The 23,120-nt window shown below is 43.2% G+C and overlaps 2 protein-coding genes and 1 long non-coding RNA gene across 3 annotated transcripts; 2 read left to right on the plus strand and 1 right to left on the minus strand.

The window, feature by feature from the left end:
- Nucleotides 1–2,602: 2,602 nt before the first annotated feature.
- Nucleotides 2,603–5,041, plus strand: LOC127774967 (abscisic acid receptor PYL5). Its single transcript, XM_052301260.1, has 3 exons — nucleotides 2,603–2,972; nucleotides 3,366–3,584; nucleotides 4,327–5,041. Exons 1-3 carry the CDS (start codon nucleotides 2,778–2,780, stop codon nucleotides 4,540–4,542), a joined length of 630 nt encoding a protein of 209 aa, XP_052157220.1. The 5' UTR covers nucleotides 2,603–2,777; the 3' UTR covers nucleotides 4,543–5,041.
- Nucleotides 5,042–13,254: 8,213 nt separating this feature from the next.
- On the plus strand, nucleotides 13,255–17,221 carry LOC127772569 (uncharacterized). Its single transcript, XR_008017431.1, has 3 exons — nucleotides 13,255–13,740; nucleotides 13,926–14,122; nucleotides 14,971–17,221. It is a non-coding gene; the product is annotated as an uncharacterized LOC127772569 (long non-coding RNA).
- A 962-nt stretch (nucleotides 17,222–18,183) lies between these two features.
- Nucleotides 18,184–19,168, minus strand: LOC127774520 (uncharacterized). Its single transcript, XM_052300780.1, has one exon. It carries the CDS (start codon nucleotides 19,083–19,085, stop codon nucleotides 18,504–18,506), a length of 582 nt encoding a protein of 193 aa, XP_052156740.1. The 5' UTR covers nucleotides 19,086–19,168; the 3' UTR covers nucleotides 18,184–18,503.
- Between the last annotated feature and the right edge of the window lie 3,952 nt (nucleotides 19,169–23,120).

Raw genomic sequence — 23,120 nt, forward strand, 5'->3', positions numbered from 1 at the left:
GCGTCACCATTTTTTGCCGTGTCGAGGTGAAGCACCGACCGCGACCACGACGAGCCACACCACCCACACACGCACACACCCTCATCAGGCCCGGTCCATGCCCACCCCCCCTATCGCGTCGTCTCGCGCCCACACACCACTTGCGCGTGGGGCCCACATGGCAGCGGCCCATCGCTCTTCCTCGACGGCATGCCTCTTTCTGCCCTGACGGTGACCAGCTTTAGAAAAAGGGCAGAGCCCTCCCTCCGATTATTGGCACGGCGAAGGCGGGGAAAAAAGAACAGCGCGCTCACGTCACTGACAGGGTGGGGTAGAGCTGCGTGGGTCCCACATGTCATTGTCCGGCGCATTGAATGCAACCGCCGGCACAATAGGCAAGTCGGCGCTGCGACCGGCTTTGGCAGGTTATCTAGATATTGTAAAAAAACTTGCGAAGGGTCCCACGAGTTGTGTGAACAAGGTCCATGGACTCGGTCATGTACTCATGTGGTTTCCTGCTTCTGAAGCTTCGTGTGGTTCCGCTTTACAAACAAGGGTCTGTGTTTGTCACAATTTTTAAGTTGAAGTTATACGCCGCTAAACCAATAAAATAAATTTTCGCGTACTATGCATATATGTGCTCATATTTAGGAATATCACGTGCGCTAGTACATAATGACTTATTAGAGAATATCACGCCTAGCATAATAACTTACTTCCTCCATTTTATATTATAAGACTTTCTAGCATTGTCCATATTCATATACATGTTAATGAATCTAGACATATATTTGTGTTTAGATTCATTAACATCTATATAAATATGGACAATGCTAAAAAGTCTTATAATATAAAACGGAGGGAGTATTAATGATTACATAGTCAATTTTATGTTTGCATTAGACATGTTCAATCATTGGTTTTGCGGCTACACCACGGCCGGCGCCAATAGTATCCAAATGCAACGGTAGCATAATAATACTCCCTCCATTTCACAATGTAAGACTTTCTAGCATTGCACATATATATATATATAGATGTTAATGAATCTAAACACATACATATATCTAGATTCATTAGCATCTAAATGAATGTGAATAATGCTAGAAAGTCTTACATTGTGAAACGGAGGAAGTAGCTGTCGGCCTGACAACTAGGCCCTTTAACATCTCTTGAGAAACCCTCGGGAATTCTATTGATTTTTCCTTACATAGTACATTTCTTTTATAATCAGAATTATGTTCCTATTAAGCAATTATACTTTTTGAGTTAATTTTGCAAATTATAGGTATTTTAATCAAACTATCTAAAACTATGCTTCCTCCGTCCCAAAACAACCTCATTTTTCACCTATCTCAGACATACCAATAAAAAAAAGACTAGATTACTCCCACTTTATTAAATTTCAATCTAATTATTCCCTACTTTATCTACTATAAATAAATTTATCTTCTACTTTCACAAACTGACAAACGGAAAAAGAAAAAAAGGCAACAATGAACTTACTATAGGATGGGGAAAGTAGATTTAAGATGTTATATTACAAAACTATAAATTTAGCGATAATTTTATCATGAAACTGTAGGTTTAAGGTTAAGTATCGAAAACTACAAATTTTAATATTGAAGTTATCACAAAACTATAAGTTGTAGAGTTTTAATCCCTAGCATTACCGTCATGTTGGAGCTATAAAGTTGTAGTTTTGTGATTAAATTGATACTAAAACTTAAGTTTTTTTACTCAAGTCACTACTTAATTTATAGTTTTATGAAACTCTATCTTGAATATGTAGTTCCGTGATAATTTTATTGCTAAATATATAATTTTGCGATATACAGTCTTAAATCTATAGTTTTGTGATAGTTTAATCATTGTAACAAAATTTACTCTATACTTTTTTATATGGTCCATTGTAGCTTAGATTTGTTACAAAATAGGAAAAAGTTAATATGATCAATAAAATTCTAATATAAGTCTGTATATCACCTAGAATATGATATAAAGAACACTTTGAAATATGAATATATTAGTATATACTTTTATACTAAATATACTTATAATTTGACAAATCACTAAGTCATAATTACTCCATTTGACATTTTAAAATTAGCATATGCCTTGTAAAATGATAATTTCAATATTTACCATTCCAAAAAATTCCAAATTAATCACACCCAATAAATATGATAGTACTAATCTATCTTTTTCTAAATGAAGCTACAAAAGGATCTTTTTAGAAAGGTGGCACATTCTGAATCCAACTTATGCCACTAGGATATACACCCATCCAAGTTGACACCCTAATACTATATGCAAATAAAAACACCACTACCTTGAACATTAGTGCTCCCCCTCATGGTGCCAAAGATATTTTCCAAGTTACCCACCGACTAACCTACTACGAAAAACAAAACCAAAACAAACAACTCAAACCCCCTATTATTTTTCTTTAACAGAAATATCATGGGTGCCCTCGCGGCTAAGCAAACCCTTTAAAAACGACCCCTCCGGTCCATGCACCGGGCTCACGCACGCACCCTCCCCACCCCTCCCGCCCCCTCGGGGTCCGCGCATGGATAACTCGTGGGTGGGCCCCACCACCCCCTCCTCCCCTCCCGCAGATTTTTGTACCCGCCCGTGTGTGTGTGCGTGTGTAAGCAAACCCAACCCACCGCTACCCTCTTCTCGCCGCAAGCGAGGCGAGCCAAGCAAACGCGAGGCCGACGACGACGACGAGGAGGAGGAAGCGCAGCCACTAGTCGCGGCGGCGGCGGCGGCGGCGGGTGATCGGAGGAGGGATGGTGGGGCTTGTGGGAGGAGGAGGTTGGAGGGTCGGGGATGATGCGGCGGGTGGGGGTGGGGGAGGAGCGGTGGCGGCGGGGGCTGCGGCGGCGGCGGAGGCGGAGCACATGCGGAGGCTCCACAGCCACGCCCCCGGCGAGCACCAGTGCAGCTCCGCGCTCGTCAAGCACATCAAGGCTCCTGTTCACCTCGTGAGTTCCACGACTCACGACGCCTTCCATCCTCTTTTTTTTTTTTCTGTTCTTCGTTTGGTGTTTGTTCGATTGGTTGCGTTTGGTTTGGCTACTTGGCTCGGTGGTTGCTCCTTGGATCTGAATTTTTTTTATACTTTGTTTTGGCGCTGGGTTTGGTGCTCGTGCGGCTCGGTTTGATGCGTAGCTGTTGCCTGAGATATTTGTTCGGTTGATTGGTACTAGCTCGAATTGAATGTGCGAATTTCGCCGTGTTTTTGGCCGCTCGAGATCCCAAAATTGTATGGGATGTTTTGACTTGTTTCTTCGCGGCATCTGCTTGGTTGATTGTATTGTTGGTGATGGGAGTATTTGATTGTTTGATCGATTGATCGATCGCTGCTGCTGCTGCAGGTGTGGTCGCTGGTGCGGAGCTTCGACCAGCCGCAGAGGTACAAGCCGTTCGTCAGCCGCTGCGTCGTGCGCGGCGGCGACCTCGAGATCGGCAGCGTGCGCGAGGTCAACGTCAAGACCGGCCTCCCGGCGACCACCAGCACGGAGAGGCTCGAGCTGCTCGACGACGACGAGCACATCCTCAGCGTCAAGTTCGTCGGCGGCGACCACCGCCTCAGGGTTCGTGCCACTCGATACTGATACCCATTTCTGTCTACTGCGCTGCTTTTTTTTTATCCCTTTTTAGATTAGATAATGTGCTCTGCTTATTTCTGCCTTCTTAATTACTAATCCAGTATGATTGGCTCACTGCAAGTATATCATTTATGCCTTCTTAATTACTAATCCACAGTATGATAAACTCACTGCAATCCAGTATTTTTAGAAATCTTGTTTTCTGTTTTATCTTGGTAGCAAATGTTTGGCATTATAACCTCTGCATATGGCATGCCTATCTAGATTTAGAATGGATATGGGTTCTGGAAGTCACATTGGTTCATCCATCGTTTTGATTGGATCAGATGATAGATAACCTTGTGCTTCATTATTTGACCTACTAATTTCTAGGAAGTAATATAATCATGAGTAGTTTTGACTTCCACTAGGGATAGAATGAAAAAATGGACACTGGGAAACTCAACCCTGTTTTCCCTGTTCTTCATTTGGGCTTCAGTTTAATGATTTGCGATGTGAATTCCAATACGTCGTCTGCTTTCTTGAAAGGCAATGACCTACTAGTGTGGTCTGCATGTGGCCTTGCTGTTTCTTGAACCTTACTTGAAAAATAAGTTGACCATGTTGCCTTAATTGAAGAATAATGATTTTAGGTTCTTGTTTATGGACAGCTAGGCACTCATGATCTTTACGACTTGTCAAAGCTTTATTTTGATTTGTACTGATTTCTGTCTCCCCACTCCTTCAGAACTACTCATCCATCATAACTGTCCATCCGGAGAGCATCGATGGAAGACCAGGGACGCTTGTGATTGAATCATTTGTGGTGGACGTGCCCGATGGAAATACAAAGGACGAGACATGCTACTTTGTCGAGGCCGTGATCAAGTGCAACTTAACATCTCTCGCCGAGGTATCAGAGCGGCTAGCAGTTCAGTCACCCACCTCGCCACTTGAACAGTAGGGTCATCACCGGCACGGGACATGCGAATTGGCATGAATAAGAAGCTTCAAATGGTTGCTAGAGATTTAAATCTTTTTGAGATGGTAGTTCCTCCATTGTCTTCGATATATATGCCTCTTGTAAGGATTAGTATGTAGGGTTAATTATCTTTAGTTGCTGGCTAGTGATGGGCTTAGGTCTTTTTAGGGACTGCACCTAGCTACCTTGTGGTTATGTATGCATACTGCTAGTAGTATGTGTATAAATAGGGAAGCATGGAGTGGTTTTTGCCTCTTTGGTGCACATGTGAAACAACCTCTAGAGTTCTTTTTCCTGCATTTGAGCTGGCTTCCCATTGTAGTATAGTATTGTTGTGTTCTTGGATGACATTCCGCTAACACTTGGGCTTGGTTGGGGGCCTTTTGATTTGGGTGGATCTTGGATTGTGCTGTAATATATACATATGAAAGGAGTTCTCCTTTGCACTATGAAATCCTTTCATAGTCAAAGAATATGCTTATTGAACCAGTATAATATTCCTGCACATGACCATGAGTTCAAAGACAAACAAGATACCTAGGAGACCAAGATTAAAGTCAGCCTTAAAAGGAGTTTCTGAATTCTCATGTTGCAACAGAGAACAGAATCGTTGAGAAAATATCGAGGTTTTCCTGTGTGAAGTTAGGTTGCCAACCCTTTGAATGACAACCAAAAATCATCAAGGCTGAAGGAGGCAAGTCCATCCTCGCATGCTTTTGCAATCCATGCCCTTTTTGGGTGCTGTCAGTTTTCAGGTCACTTATTATTATCATTAATCCAAGTCTACCCCCATTCTAATCCTCTCGTTACAAGTAGCTTTCCAAGCATTGTTTGAGACAAAGCAAAGGCGGTCACTTTCAGGGCCAGAAGCTCCTGAGATGGCTTCTCGAGAAAAGTCGATGCTGGACCGAACAATGCACAAGCTTTGCTCGCGTCTGTTCTTGTTTGTAGCTTTGTTTGGCTGAGAGGGAGACTCTGACGGTGACTTGCTCCTACCACCAAAGTATGGCGGTTTTCAGAGAAAAATGTGTTTTGGTTTATACAAGTTTGCATCTTTTTTTTTCCCCTCTTTATCTGTTTGTTCACTGCAGCGATGACTAACTAACGATTGGTCGTTTTTGTTCCCTAAGATGGTAAGGATGATATCGCTTGTTTTGCCGTTTATGCTGGTGGACAGAATGAGTGGCATCACTTGTGAGAGTCATCTTGAGACTACGTTAGTGCGCTGCGGGGAGTACGCCGTCCTCGCACATGTTTGAGTGTTTGACTGAAGAGGTTGTCTGTCTGTGTGTGCAAGATAATTATGGACATCAGGATATTTTCCGATTACAAGACACCCACCGCGTGCAAGTATTTTAGCGAGTACTCCTACTTTCCTGTACACACACTACTTATCGAAAGGAGCAAACATGTGCGTGGATAATTCCATGGCCGTGGTACCCATGGGAAACTAATGTAGTGCAGTCTTAGCTTGTGTTTGAGACATGGGTCCACATGTCATTGACCTATTTTAGAGAGTAGTGAAGTATATCAGAGGATAACTCATCCATACCAAAGCCAGAAAGGCTCGAACTGATGGCAAGAAATATCGCAAGGATTTGGCTTCGATCAAAACCCCTCAAGAGTAGAATTGAAGCTACTAACAAATTAATTTGTAGAGCACGACTTGGTAGTTGGTACCAATCCAAAATGCCCATAAAAGTTTAGTAAGGTGTACAAATTGATTTGTGGAAATCCAAATTTTGGGAGTTCTAAAAGTTCTCTCATAAAAACACTACTAAAATTTAAGAAGAAGACATCGAACTAAACACATCTAACTCAACCAAATTTTATGAACACTAAAACATGTAAAGAAAAACAATAATTTTAGCTACAAACTGAACAAACCCCACTAAACTCCTCGCTCCATATCCATCGCAGAAGACAAGTAGCAGACCAATATGCATCGACCTCGCACGCAGCTATAGCTATTATCGTGTTACGAGAATACTCCATCTCTGCATACTCTTTGGCCAAACAAAACCCTGCACTACAATACTACACAGAACATGCATATGGACCGGTCTGCATCAACCATCCGCACGTACAGTCTTCCTCACCTTTTTTGCAAAAGAGAAGAGGAGATCGATCGATGTTACGCGACCATCTCGGAGAGGGGATTGTCATCGCCGTCGTCGTCGTCGCAACATTCGCATCGGTCGGACGTGCGTACGTGTGCCGTGGCGCCATTGGCCGCGGCGGTGTCGCGAGCTTATCCGGTGGCCATTTTGTTGGATCTTTGGATCGGTGGGGCGCCATCGCACGGGAGCGAGGTGGGAGGCCGCCATTGGCCGGCGCCGGCGGAGGGTCCTTCCTGATATGGCATGTGTCAAGGGAGGTATGGATGGTGGGTTGAAAATGGGACATGGAATCTTTGGACCTGTCTCATCACAAAGTGTTTTTTTTTTCTGTTGCGTGTAAAAGTTTGTTGAGGATAAAATCAAATTTGGATATATCTTTCACCAAATAAGATATTAAAACGGAGGAATTAGATTATACTACGAAAATACGTGATATATGTAATATAATAGCTGCATATATAATCATGGTATTCACAGGAAAACCAAAAGCACCATGGTGGAACCAAAGGAGTATGACTTCATTGACACCGCTCAACATGGTTTAAATTAAGGATAAGTCCATTTTACCCTTCTCAACTTTTAAAATTGTTCATTCTACTTCCTTGCAAAAGTCACCTTGACTTTCAACATCCAGTCAGCAAAAAAGTAAAGAAGAATTTATCGACGGGTTGTAATCGCCTACTGTCGAGCCAACTATGCATCTTCTTTTTGCCTCTATTGATGAAGCAAGCCGTGGAAGCAGCGATGGCAGCAAAGGCGGATCTCGGCAGACGCAGTGTATGGATAAGTTGGCGACCGAGCTCATGGTGAGAAAGAGCCCAAAGAGAATATGACACTCAGGATTCAGGGAAGAGAGGAACTCAAGGAGTTGACCATGCTCGGTGGATGTGGGAGGCACTCCTTGAAAGCAGAGGCGGTATGTGGACTGTACTTGTAAGTTGTAACGCCCAATAATAATTAGAGGAAAAAAAATACTACTAGAAAAGAAAGGAGTTGGGCCTTGCAAGCAAGCAGTAGTGCTAGTGCAGCTAGCAGACCATGGGCCTTGCATCCTTGCAGCGAGCAATAGCAGTTGGGCCAAAGCTAAGCTAGCTACGGAGAAGCAGCAGCAGCGGCAAGATGGGCAGCGGCAAGATGGTTTAGAGCATCTCTAACAGAGTGGCTATTTTTGACTCTCCAAATATCCTATTGGGCTACTTGCCAAAAATTTAGAGAACCAAATCTACGTTTCACTCCGACAGCATCTCCATTACACTTCTCCAATTTAATAGTGGGTCCCATACATCAGTCTCCTATTCTTCCCTCTTCTCTACATTTCGGCGCGGGATGGAGGCGGCGCCGGTGGGAGCGGTGCGGGCGGTGGAGGCCGGTGGGAGCGAGCGAGCGACGGCGAACAACAACGAGGCGGCGGTCTCGGCGACAGACGACGGCAGACGACGGCAACGGACGACAACACCTCCTCCGAGTTACCCGTATGTTCTTTCTCTCTCGGTGCACGATACCAGGCTGCGAGCGGGAGGCCACGACGAAGCCCTCCCTCGCTGGCCCCTCTACCACCTCGTCTCCCATCTTACTGGCGCCGCCGCTCCCTTCACGCCGCTGCCCCTCATCCCTTCTTCTCTCTCTTCGGCGCTCAAGAGGGCACGACGGCAAGGCGACAGAAATCAGCGCTGGATGCCGGCGGCGACAAGTGGGAGGCTGCGGCGACGCTCGCCGTCGTGCCGCCATGCCACCGTATCCTCTTCCCTGGTTTTTCCCTCAGCACGGCCGCAAGCGGATCTCGTGGCGACGGAAATCGGCGCGGGAGGTCGTGGTGGCGGAAATCAACATTAGGGAAAGGCGTGGGGCCCACAATTGGCTAGTCAGTTTGGCTGGCCAAGTTTGGCTAGTGGGAGGTGAAGTTTGGCCATCCATTTAGCTTAGCCATTCAAGTAGAGAGATTGTTGGAGTGAGATTTTTTTTGCTAAAATTTAACTTGGAGACGATGTTGGAGATGCTCTTAGTCCCACCTCTCTCAGCCGGCAGCCAACTAGAGCAGCACTAGTTTATAAGGTGGCCTACCTAGTTACTATTATTAACTCCATTAAACTTTTTATGTAAAATGATGATGAAAACACAAGAGAGTTAAAAGCATATGTAGCTGTGATAAGTAAATAAGTTGAACCTAAAAACAATATTTTTTTTGAACCCTAGGTGATAACTAAATAAATTAGGCCCAATACAATTCCAGCCCTAAGCGTTACAGTGGCTCTCTCTGAACTTTTCACCACCATTAAGCCGACATCCAAGCAGTGGCGTGGCCAGGAATTTTTCATTGGGTAGTCCTACTCACAAATACACATCACATATAGCTAAATTTTCAAATGTCGTAAATCTCATATACGAGTACAAATTTAATGAAGTCCTAAATCCCATATACGAGTACAAATTTAATGAAAAAGTGATAGGAATGTAACAATATTGTCTAATATAGTCAATATTTGACTAACTTAACAAGCAAGTTCGCACGTTCAAATATAAAAGATATTGGGCACATATAGAAAATCACAGTGCCACTATCTTAGCTATAAAAGTTTTTATTCTCATGTCTTCTTCACTAACTTCGGAAAAGATATCTCACTTGATACATGTGACGAATCAATGATTCAATAAATCATAGGAGTATATTGTTTCTCTGCGTGGTCATCACTAGATTAAGGCTAACATACAAACGAGCAATTCCATATCAACCTCATGTTTACAAATCCTACAACTACAATAGTACCAAATAGCAACACATTCACATTCACTGATTCACCAATAAAAATAGAATAAATTTCACGAAACTACATGTTTTATGGTTCAAGTTACAGAAAACCACCTACATTTTAACATTTAGCACTTAAGTATATATATTTTGGTAGTGTAGTTTCACAAAACCACAGTATCAATAAATGGATTCACATGTGAGATGACGTAGTTGTTACACCTAGGATGAGAATATGGCATCCTATTAATTTCGTGCGATGGCTGGTAATAAGATGCCACGTCCTCGTCATAAGTGGAACAGCCACGCCATATCATGGGTGAATTAATTCATTGATAGTGTGATTTTCTTAAACTACACTACTAAAATATATGTACTTAAGCGCTAAGTGTCAAAGTATGTGTGGTTTTCTGCAACTTGAACCACAAAACATATAGTTTTATAAAATTTACTCATAAAAATAACATTCACAGATTCACTGATTCACAAATCAGAGTACACTGATTTACTCACCTAAGCACGGGACTCTAAGGGGTAGACAGAAGGAAAGCATTGAGGCAGGGGATCAACTAGGGCCAGGCCGCCAGGGGTCCTGGGCTCCCGGCTCCCGACGCTGGCGGCCGGTGGCGGCGCCATGTGAGGAGCCCCAGCGCAGGTAGCCCACACCTGGGCAGCGTGGCGTGGGGAGCGGTGCCTCTAGCACTCTGCCATTCGGCCTCTGTAGATCGAGTTAGGGAAGTGGTGGCGGCGGCTCGACGGCGGCGCGGCGAGGAAGCGACGACGCAAACGCGTAGCAAAGGCGGCGAGGACCAAAGGAGTCGAGATGGCGTCGTGGTGTGTCAGATGTCTCGACTCCCAAGAGATCAGACCTAGCGCTTTTTCCCTTCTCTCTTTGTGGGCTTGTTTTTTTTGCTTGAATGAGAACCAAGGTTTATGGGCTTTTTTTTTGGAGGGTGGGGTATCTTGGGCCAAAATCGGGGGTAGTTCCGAGCCCACCAAGGATTGTTGTGGTGCTTGATGAAAGCGGAGGTGGAGACAAGCCTTTGTAGGCTTGTAGCCAACTAGATCCAGACTTTAGGACATGCCATGTTCTCAGTGGACCTACCAGCTTAGCCAGCATCTGAGTAGAGAAAGCTCTAGCCAATCGCCTCTAAGTGTCACATGCAGGGGAAAAGAGCTTTGGATGGCGTATAGGTGGGCTTGGATGGCTGTGAATATGGGAGGCAAGGAGCGGCATGGATGGACAAGCGCTCTGAGCAACAACGGTAGTATGAGGAGATTCAAGCTACGTATAAACACTAGCAAATATGGACTAAGCGACGCCGGCAGAAGACTGGATAAGAGCTCCGGTCGACGTAGGAACTTGCGCTCTAACTTACAAGATGCACAAGAAGATATAAGAGAGGGATAGGGAGAGAGAAGGAAAGAGGATGAGTGGATGACATGTTGAGCCAACAAATTTTTTTATAAAAAATATTTTCCTCATTAGTTTGGTTTGGAAGAGGAAATAAATGAACGGTCGAGGATAGAATGAATTGTTTTAAGAATTTGGGTGTATTTTAAGATTACCATAATAGTTGTAATATTTTCCTCATTAGTTTGGTTTGGAAGAGGAAATAAATGAACGGTCGACGATAGAATGAACAGTTTTAAGAATTTGGTTGTATTTTAAGATAACCATAATAGTTGTGTAGGGTAAACTTTCGGCCATAAGTGAGCAGTTTTTGATAAAAAAATGAATAAGGTCAAAAGATTTTGATCCTGGTATTGGTCTCTCTGAGCACGTGTATTGAAAGGTCGAGCCTTGCAGGTGCTGCATGTGCCCCAACAGGTCAACTTTATTTTTTCTTTGAAACAATATGTCAACTTTTATTTGACATTGTATACAAGTTACCAACACGAAGCATTTCTTGGGACTATTTTATGTACTCTGTTGAGTTTCCTACTACAAGCAAGAGTGGATTAACTCCGATCATAAATATCTCACTTTTAAGATATGATTTAAGTTAAACGACATGTAAAACTTTAGTAAAAAAGTACGAATTACTCCCCCCCCAAACTATGGAGGTCGATCGAATTACACCCCCGAACTTGAAAACCAGACATGCTACACCCTCAACTATTGAAACCGGAGTGGTTTTGGGTCCACGTGGTAGTCTAGTCAGTATTTTTTTAAAAAATAATCAGTGGGCCCCACCTCTCAGTTCTGCACCACTCTCTGTCTCTCTACTCTATCCCAATCTCTCCCTCTCTCTCTCTCTTCTCACCCCACCGTGCTGGTGAGAGCCAGAAGCAGGCGGCGTTGCCGGCAGCGAAGGGCGGTGGGCAGCTGAGACGGAGGCGAAGCGGGCGGCCGGCAGCGGGAGGCAGAGCTCGCCCGCGCAGGTTGCTGTGCAGGTTGAGGTGGCGGACGAGCGCGAGCAAGCCGAGCACGATCGGCGCACGTACCCGGACAGGTTCTTCCGGCAATGGCGACGCCGACGACGCGTGGCCTGACGACGGGCGGCGGCGCGAGGACGGGCCGTGGCGGGCGGCGAGGACCTCGGCTCCTCGCATCATGACGTCTCCACGCTTAGCACCGCCCACAGGTCATCCCGTCTGGCCGTTCACCACCAGCGCTCCAGCCGCTCCATTCCAACTGCTGGTGGTCTGCTGCCACATCCGCGCCGCACGCCTTTCCGTCGGTCGCCGCGGCGCGACCGCGCGAATGCAACTGCGACCTGCCCTGATATTTGTTGCTATTTGCTGATCCGCCGTCCGCCACCCGCAGCCAGCCTCGGCCTCTGTCCCCACCCACCGCCCGCCAGCCGCCTCGACAACGACGTGTTGACGCACGTCACGCCAGCCCACCGACACGGGTCGGCGTCGGCGTCCGACCACGATGACAGCTTCCCCCCGACGGGTCATCGGTCACCGCCATCTTGAACGCCAGCAGCGCCACCAACGCCTCCACCCGCAGCCACGGCGAAGGACGGGTAGTTGAGGTTGTACATGGACTAGGCCTTGCTCTCCGAGCAGCCGTAGCTCTTGCTCCTCGCCACGGCGGCGATCATGGTGGATGTGTAGTTGAGCGCGCAGCGTCGTGGGTGGCGCCGCCTGCTCCCGCCCTCGCGCAGCCGCAGCCGTGCTGGTGAGAAGAGAGAGGGAGAGGGAGAGATTGGGATAGAGAGCGGTAGGAACTGACAGGTGGGGCCCACTGATTATTTTTTTTTAAAAAAATGTTTACTAGACTGCCACGTGGACCCAAAACCACTCCGGATTGAGTCGGGGGTGTTATTTGTCCGGTTTCAATAGTTGAGGGTGCAGAATGTCTGGTTTTCGAGTTCAGGGGTGTAATTCGGTCGACCTCGATAGTTTGGGGGGGTAATTCGTACTTTTTCCAAAACTTTATCTCGTCAACTACCAACTCTACTTAATTTGGACTTCTTGGGCTATTTTACATTTATTATGTCATAAAAATACTATAATTGAGATCCCAAACATAAGCATAACACGGCATTTATTAATTTTAGAATAAAAAACCTAATTGAGGGTCCGGATGAAGTACAACATAATATTTTTAAAATTTATTAATTTGAAATATCAGATTTATTAAACCAAGTTAATAGTATACTTATACTCCAAACTGACTACAATTTGGTCTATATCAATTTTAAATTTAAATTATACTACATAATCTATATCTATATCTATACTAATATAAAAAGGAAAAGGAGAAGTTGCCCCCTACAATCTTACTACCCAAATCAATCTGGTATAATCACCATCGTCCATCTACATCCACATCACCTTGATCGCTAATCCTACCGTCCACCGCGATTTCACCCTCTCCACCGCGCGAAGACCACGCCTCCGCGCAATTTCACCCTGTCCACCGGGCGAAGATTACGCTCTCCTCGCTCCTCTTCCTCGCGTGTACTGTTGCCGCCGCCTCACTCAACTGCTGCCGCACCGGAGCCGAGGTCGTCCCCAGCCGCCCCCGACGGCGAGGTCCTTCCTCGCCGCCGCCGCACTCCACCGACCGCAGCCTGTCCCCGACGGCGAGGTTGTGGTTCCCCCGTCCACCGGACTGCCGCGACTGCCCCCGATGGCGAGATCCTTTCCTGCCGCCGCCGCACTCCACCGCAGTCTGGAATCACCGGCGCCGAGGTGGTTCCCCTTCCACCGCACCCGTCCGGGACTGCCCCCCACAGCGCCGAGGTGGAAGTGGAATGCCTTTCCGTGCTTTCATTCCACGACTTCTTCACCGGCTTCCTCGCCGACGCCTACCTTCTGCCCGCCATCCTGAGGTCTTCCTTGATTCTCATCCACAAGGTACATCCACAATCACTTATTCTCTGTACGGTGATGATGTAATACTTTAGGACTTTCGATTCATGAGGATTGTCAGCTGGAAGAGCCATACATCTTCACTCAGTAGCTTTACTCAATCTTGTCCATGTTGCATACTTGCTTGCATATGGTTCGTCTAAATTTGTATTGATTTGTATGGTGGTCAGGTTTTGATATGCCGGTTGGGATCAGATATAATGCTTTCGTTGATATATTCTGAGATACTGAAGATGCTACGGTTATACGGCTTACTGGAATTCAGTTTGGATATTTTCTATCTACGTGATCTCAACAGTCTGCTTAGGGGCAACACAAGAGCTAGGTGGGCGATGGAACACATACTATGAATTCACTTCTGTCTGAGGTGTGTTTTGTCAATCTTCAGTACCCATGTTCCATTTTGAAAGGTCGGTGTGTTGTGGTCTGCTACATGGCTGTACGCCTGTACATATCTCAGGCAAGATGATTTTTGCACTTGTACTGGCATTTAGCACGCCAACCATAGGCAATCTCAAAACTACTCTACACCAGGGAATTTCCATCTTGTAGCTAGCTTGCTAGAGGGCAATCTTTTCCTCAAGCTCCTATCTACCAGCAAAAAGATTGCTAGCATTTATGCTTCAGATTTCTGAACAAGACTTGAATTGGATTGCTGCTTGAAAATTTCCAACTGCAAATTTCTGTTAATTTCCATAACTACAGGGTTGAATTTCCATCAATTACTTGAATCCAGGATTTAAAGACGCGCATAGCTCAGCAAGCAGTGGATTATACTAAGGTCAAGTAGGTCAACAAATTTGAATTGGTGTAGGGCTTGAAGAAGAAAAAAATAGTATTACTCTCTATTGGAACTTGAATTATTTTTTCTAATAAGTTTCTTGTCAGTGAAAAGAATTTGTGGTCAGTTACTAATTAAGAACTGATAACTGATGGGTGATTGGGTGTTCATTCTATACTGTATAGCTTTTTTTAAAAAAAATGAAGAGAATATATTTTTGTAGTTGAAGCAGTCAATTTCTACAACAACAGATTACTAGGACTTTAACCTTCTCTATCAGTGTTTTTATGCTGGTATGGACTGGTAATATCAAGAAGACTGAATGCATAACCAGCAGTTTTACATATTTTTCAATGGCAACACAAAGTACCATTTATGTTTATCACAAACACTTGTCTTCACTGAGAAGTGCCATTTATGGAGTTTGTTTGCAGTTCGTTCAATAGATTCACAACATTTCAAATATGGAGTTATTTTTCGGAACATTCAAAGAAGTACAGCTGGCTCAGTTTTTGCCGCATGCTGTGAGCTCAAAATGTAAGAGGTCGCCTGGAACTTGTGCTTATTTAGTATCAAAATTTCACCTGCCGAATATGTCATCTCAATATGTTCTCCTAAAATTATTGCTTGAGTATAGTGGTGTCCCTTTTGTGAACTCACTAAGCATATTTTTTTTCAAGCTAAGAATATACAGATGAAGCATGGAAGGAGGGATGCTTTTACATTCTGGTTTGTTTTGAAGCCTTAAAGTAGTCAGCCAATGATCAGACACCTTTCATTTGAGGGCCGGAGGGAAGTTTGAGGAAAAGGCTAGATTTAGTTATGATTTTGCATGCTTCAGTATGATATGATTAACCTGATTCTTGATAGCTTGTATTTTGAAACCAAGTGTTATGTTAAATTTACATCAAATATTGGTCATTTATAAAAGCAGGTTGTCTGAAAAAATGTAAGTATGTTGGCTTTATGTATGCAGGTTGTCTCAATTTGACCTCCCTTTATAGCTTCTGCCTGATTGTGACACCTTTTTTAGCTGTACAAGTAGTGGGAAACACAAAGCAACAATGAATATGGGCGAATGGGCAAGCTGATGAGCAGACTGTGGTATTGTTTGCTTGCTGCTGCGTAGCACTCACAGACTAAGCATCTGGTGGCCTAGGGTACTATGCAGTGGTGTGAGGAGTGAGCCATAGCCACTTATCTGATCAACGAGCACCTGAACAGACTGTAGGTTAAGGTGATGTCCTCCTTTTCTAGATCCTCAAATAATAAATATTTTAGTGCCAAATTTGAGTCATGTTTTTTTTTTACTGAAATCTATATTTTTTTATGAAGTTGCCATGTATGATCATTTTTTTTTGTGATGGGTATAGTGCAATGTTTGATTGCTGATTTGCTCCATGCATAAAGAGCTTCTAATTTAAAATAGTTTCACAAAAGAATGATCAGGTATTAACTACCAATTGCCATTTTTTTCCCTATCTTACTTGAGTGCAAAAATCAGTTTTTATTTGCTCTTTTTTCATGGCAATGCAAGAAGGAATATGAGATGTGCATTATTTGTTAATACAGATTCTATTTGGATGTGAAATATCTTTATCTCCTTGGAAATTTTGCTCTCTTATTCTGCCATTAACTTGTTAAGATTCAGAATATTATGGTCTTCTTAAATCTTGATTTGTCGGTGGCCTTGAACATCGTAGATGAGCACGGCTATCGCTATCAAGCACCATCATCTTAAAAAATAGTATTAATCTCACTTCGGTATACTTCAATACCAAGTTCTCCATATATATTGATAAAAAAAACTAAGATGAAATTTCTCTTAAATAAAACATTGATTATGAGCATTAGGGAGATGCCAACTGATTGGTGCAAACTTTTTGTGTGGAGATGGTGCCTGCAATAAAGATGAGGCTCACAAGCTAAATTGAGCACCTTCCTTTAGGATATCGTGGTACAGAATATATGTATCACTTTTTTTTTTTGCTACAGAAGGTGGAGCAGTTTTTATGTTCTTAGTTTTTGTTTATATGTATTTATAACAATTATTCTTTTCTAGATCAATTATTTGTGTAGATCAATTATTTACACCTCTTGCAAAGGAACCACCAAATACAGCATATGGGATTTTTTTTATTGCCTCATGATTTTTTGTTTATCTATGCCAACATTTACCGGCACAATTGCCTGTTTCTCCATGTGCTCCCGTGGTAGATTGGGTATCCACATCGAGAATAGGTAATTCAGAAAACATAAGACAAAATTTTACTTCAATTTAATTATACTATGTTATTTATTAATTATACTATGTTATGTTTATTCTTCTTCTTTCAATCGGTTTCTGACCAGCGAAGTTCTTATTTACGGGAAATTGTCAAGTAATCTCTATTGTGCGTGTTCCTGATCGAAGCATGTAGCGGTGCATGTGTATTCAATTGTAGTACTCTCAAACAAAAATATTGAGCATTTGATGTACATCAGAATTGTACTAAGAAGAACAAAATTGTGTGCCATAATGAATCCAAGAATTTAAATTTGATCTACGTATAAAATCTAATTGTACTAGCCAACAGTAATGTACTATGCAAACTACATGAAATTCAATTTTCAAAATTATTCCGTAGCTCTAGACAATCTTATTACTACCATCATTATGGTTTTTAAAATAATAAAATCTAGGTGATACTCCGCACTTTGCTGCGGGATTTATGGATGAGTATATGTTAAATATTGTCAAAATGATGAACATTGAAATGTTAAGAAAATAATATGAGAAAGATGATTTGACATATACTTGTTATACTTGTTGATCTCTATAATATAATATTATAGATGATGTGTCATCTATAATATAGATGATGTGTCATCTATAATATTATAGATGATCTCTATAATATAAGTATGAGATTTTAATAGGCTAGAATAGTAATTGCTAGTGAGTGAAGATGTGGCATGCTTGCATGGAATTTTAAATGATCTAAAATAGTAATTGCTAGTGGGTGATGATGTGACATACTTGCATGTTGAGTTTTAGCTTCTAATAATTGTTAGTGGGTACCAACTATATAAAAGTATAGATGTTCTCCTTTGCAGTTTGTCAAGTTTAATTTAAGCAATTTGCCCGATTTAATTCATATTGATTTTTACGTGCATTGTACGTGCACGATAACTAGTAATAATAATAAAAGTTATAGTTGACAATCTGGAATTTATTAGCTCCAAATTTCAGAATTATTAGATCATAACATAAGTATTGTTGAGACTCTAGATTTCGTACGAAATTATCAAATCATGGGAATACTAAATTTGAGATTTCAAACCGAGTACCATTCGCTTCTGCCTAGTATATTAGTAAGAAATATTTAAATCTTCCAGCTTGTATGATAGACAAACAAATGCACACGGGCTTACATTGTTCGTGCTTAGTTTTTTTAGAGGAGATGTATCGATCAGTAAGCACTAAGAGCACCCGCAATGGTAAATTAAGTTGCTCTCTATAACATATGTACATCTCAGCAATAGACTATATTAATAGTAAACCTCCTTAATAGTATGTCTACATGGGTATCTATAGCTCTCTGATCTATTGCCTCGTTTTTCTCGATAGACTATCTCTAAGTTAGTAGATAGTTTTGCTCTCTCTCTTCATTTAATATCTTCCAAGTAGAAAGATATGCTGACATGGATCTCTTGTAGAGAGCATATAGATAACCATTGCGGGTGCCCTAAGCACACTCATAATTATACAAGTTAAATAAAGATAAGAACGCGCCATCCATCGATTTGTGGAGGAAGCACGTTGCACCAAGCTCACAGGCTTTACACACCATTATTGCAATATATAGGTGGTGTTTGGTTGGAGGGACTAAAGTGGGGCTAAACTTTAGTCCCTCTCACAAAAATATAAGTCCCTATGTAGCCCCTCTCTCCCAAACACCCCCATAGCATTTCCTTTCTTTCTTAATTAGTTCTTGTTACCACCTGGACCTACCCTTCTCCCACCAGAAGCTGAGCGCTTATTCTTCTTACTCATTGTCTTGTTTGTTTTGTGTTCGTCGTCATTATTATCGTCGTCATCGTCGTCGTTGTCATCACCATCGATGTCATGGTTAGAGTCAGAATCATGATCCGAATCTGAGCCGCGATCAAAGTCCGAATCATGATCTGAGTCCGAGTCATGATCATGATCAGAGTCTGAATCGTGGTCCGAATCGGAGTCATCAACAGAGTCCCAATCACTGCCATCATCGTCATCATTATCTAATTTCTTGATCTCCATACCTCGGTGATGCTCAGCATCTTGGCCTGATCCTCTACCGACGTCAAGCTCGCCGTCTCGCCGATCACCGGCTTGGACGGCCTTGCTGGCTGCCTTCTCCTCGCCTTCGTCTTGCTTCACCGGCGAACTTCTCTTTTCCTCCATGGTGGCGCCATGGCTTACCTGGCTAATTGGCTGCTGCACGGTTGTCAACGGGTCATCTGAGGCAGCGGATGAAATGACGGCGAGGAGGAAGAAGACGGCTAGGCAAATGGCGGCCCGCGCCATGTGCACGGTGAGGTCGCCGGCGAGCTTGCTCGCTCCGATGACCGAGCGGGCTATGTGTAATGAGCTGTGAGAACAATGTTGGGAGAGAAAGGTATTTATAGTGGGTGGCCTGGCCTATATCTGTTTACATAATGCAATATATTTCTTTATTAGAAGGGGGACGCACACACATTGATCAATACTCCCTCCGTTTCAAAATATTTGACGCCGTTGACTTTTAGCACATATTTGACCATTCGTCTTATTAAAAAAAATTGTAAAATATGTAAAACTATATGTGTACATGAAAGTATATTTAACAATAAATCAAATGAGATGAAAAGAATAAATAATTACTTAAATTTTTGAATAATACGAATGGTCAAACACGACTAAAAAGTCAACGGTTTCAAACATTTTGAAATGGAGGGAATATTACACAGGCAACACCACACTTATACAGCTTGCGAATGCATCCCCTCTCACATGTTTAAAAAGACGGAAACCAACGGTACATCCATAATCTCGCTAAATTTCGATTGACAGTTCATTTACGTGTACATAATATTCGTAGGCACCGGGATTTGAACTCTGAAATTAATCATGTACTCACGACTCCATCACCACTCCACCGGTGCTTCCCCATAATGCAATGTAATTTAATCGAGCCTCTCCATGTCCAAGACGTGTATGCTGCCATCTTCATCAGTGATCTAATATCATTGTAGCATATTATTATTATTATTTACCTTCTTCTCCCAGGCGTGCTATTTCAAAAATTATCTTAATTCGAGGTGTGTGACTTTCTCTAATGGAAGCTGAGTCGATCTGCCGGTACATATATTATCTCGTGCTTATTTTTTTTGCTTAGGTAGTGCCTCAGTGCGCTGAGCCAATGAACTGCAACAAACGTTGTTGCAAAGTGTGTGGCATATGCCTCCATTTTGTACTAGCGCGGCAAGTAAACTTTTGTCAACCTAAATGCATGCATTACTGGATTCTGAAATTGTTTATGCTGTTCATCACGAGATGTTGTTTCGGTGATTGTTCAGGACTAACAACAAAGATCAATCAACAAGTTGCTAATAACTGTGTGATACTGTTGACGAAAAAAATCGAACACACCGTCCTGGGAGATCTGCTTAGCTCCTGTGCAGGTCCAAATATTGACGAGATTCGAGCGTACCAGTCAGTTTGATCCTGCAACTAACAAGATATGCAAATAGTAGATCAAAACAGCCGATCGGCTGACAAGCCGATGGAGTAGTTCCAGCCGATGCCGATAATAGCCGATGCCGATACCAGCCGATAGCGATAGGGTTTAAGCAATCGGCTATATGTCCAATGTAGATAATGATATAAAGTCAATCGGCTGACGACGATGTAATAAAATAACAATATAATCCAGTATAAACCAATCGGCAAATAATGATATGATAAATAAGCATCGATTCGAAGGTCAAAGCACACATCGGTTGGAGGTCTGATGTCATGAAATCCACAAGATTAGATTAAACACTGAAGCCTTTGTTGTCATCGGCTAAATCCAACTTATATGTATATGCAATCCTTCTGAGCCGATGCAATGTCCAGATAACTCACCGGCTGAAACCCCGATGAAACCCTTATTGGCAATCAAGAAGCAGGCTAGAGATTATGGTTCTAAGCACGACTTAGTAGATCAAACTTAACTGATGCAGCACTAAGTATGAAAAGAAACATAATATCTAGACAATCAAGTCGTTGACTGAGTTTTCAGGATGGTAGATGTCTAAGCTAATCTAATCTAGTAACGCGATTTAGCCGATACCGGCAGAAACCCTAAAACGAGAAGCAGCCGATAGAGCTAAATTGATATGCTAAGACTAGATTAACAGAGACATATGATAAATAGGTAGGCAAGTATATCATCCAAACCAGATCAATCCAAGAGGTCGAATGTACTGATGCAGCCTTGAACATGCCGATGTAAATGATACAATTGCCTGGGCCGGCGGAACATTGGACTTATCCCTTCGCCGGAGATCGAAGACGATGCAGCCCCGCGTCGGGTGCCAAGTTCCGCCGGAACGTAAAAACAAAAGTAGAAATAAAAAGGGTGGCGATGCGCCGAATTGTATTGATCGTGGAGATAGATTACATAGACCCCAGGTGTACATATTTATACCCATGGGTTGATACAAGTCCTTGTCGGACAAAGAAAGAAACCTTCCTAAAGATAAAAGGAAAAGATAAAGTCCTTATAGGATACTAAACACACTTTCCTAAAGATAAAAGGAAACTAACAAACTATTCCTAATTAATAGATACAACTGCCTTCTTCGGACTCGATCCTTACGTGGCAATCATCATGAAGCACGTCAACTCAATCCGACAATGATTCCAATATCATCTTGCCGGAATTAGCTACATCGGCTTGCCTTGTCCGATTCGGTAACTGCCGATGCACACTGTAGCCGATGCGGTTCCGAAGCCGATTCATACCCTGTTTCCGTTATCGATTTCCTCCCAAATCCGCTTCGGCCTTAACTCCAAATCCGATGCATGATTTACCAAATTTCATCGTTAACAGATACTGGACATTTGTGATTGCATTTGGCATGATTCTGGGAGCAGAGGGGGGTACCCATCTGATGTACTACCTCCGTTTCCAAATTTTTTATGTTGGTTAGTTCAATTTGAGCTAACCAACGTGAAAACTAAAAAAGGAGGGAATATTTGAGATGGAGATTATATATAGCAGGCACTACATAAATGTACTTTGAATGGCTCTGAGAACAGAGCAGAGGTATCAAGCTGTGTTACCATTGTCGGACGGTAAACAGTAACGGCTGATGACACTTGTGATTTATGAAGGTAATTATGACTAAACCAAGAACCAAGTTATACTTTGCACATTTGAGACAAGGACCATGCATTTTCTAGAATAACTACTAATATTAAACTGTTGGCTAGCTTAAATTATAAAGAGTGGAGATTTTCTTAGCAAAAGTACAGTAGTTGAGTCTGGTATTGGCTCTTAAGCAATACACGCCATCTAAAGATTATCCCCTGGCAACTGTGAGAACTAAGAAAGGCTAATTCTTTGGTCATCCTAGTTGCCTAGGACTAGGAGCATTGGAAGCACTCACCACTACGAAATCGATTTTTCCATTCAGTCAAAAAGGGTTTTTCTGTGCGGAGGTCTTGCCTGTCTGCACCCAGGTGTCTACGAAAATAAATATTTTCACGTGTGGACGGTCCAACCGCACGAAAAAATCCATATTCCCGTACGGTTGGGTTAAGTGGACCGCACGGGATAATCGGATTTTCGCATGCGGTCATGTTATGTCGCCCACACGGAAAAATAAAATTCTAGAAAAAAAATAAAAATTCAAAAAAGGAAACCCTAGAATCCAGCGGCGGCGGCGCGGATCCGGCCGGCACGCGTGCGTGCGGAGCCAGCCGCTCTGCTCCCAGCCGCCGTTGCCTTCTCGTCGTCATCGGTAGGGGCGGCGTGGATCCGGCCAGCACGCTTGCGCGCAGGGCCGGCAGCGCCGCTCCCGGCCAACATTGCCTCCCAGTTGTCATCGGTCGGGGCGATGCGGATCTGGCCGGTGTGCGCGCGGGGCCGGCGGCACCACTCCCGGCCGCCTCTTTGTCGTCATCGTCGCTCGAGGCCACCACTTGTAGGCGGGCCTCACGCGAAAATCGATTTTTGCATGCGGGCCTCTTAAGGGTCCGCACGTGAAAATAGGAGGCTGATTTTTGCGTATGCACGCAAAAACGGTCCGTGTGCGAAAATGGGAGCTCCTTGTCCAGGAAAATTGTTTTTTTAGTAGTAACTACAACGCGACATCCTTTTCATTTTTTTTGTCCCTGATATAAATCAAGTTTTAAGGGCAGTTAGAGATGATGCCTTGTGGTGTGCAGTGTGCTGTTTGCATGGGCTAAACACAGCTTCTGGAGTTAGGGCCTGTTTGGTTGCTACCCTGAGGAAAACTTGCTTGACCTGAGACAAGCCTGAGTTATTTTACCTTCTGTTTGGTTGCCACCCTCAGCCCCTTTTCCACTCGC

This window comes from Oryza glaberrima, chromosome 5 (genome assembly GCF_000147395.1).
Source record: "Oryza glaberrima chromosome 5, OglaRS2, whole genome shotgun sequence".
Taxonomy (NCBI): domain Eukaryota; kingdom Viridiplantae; phylum Streptophyta; class Magnoliopsida; order Poales; family Poaceae; genus Oryza; species Oryza glaberrima.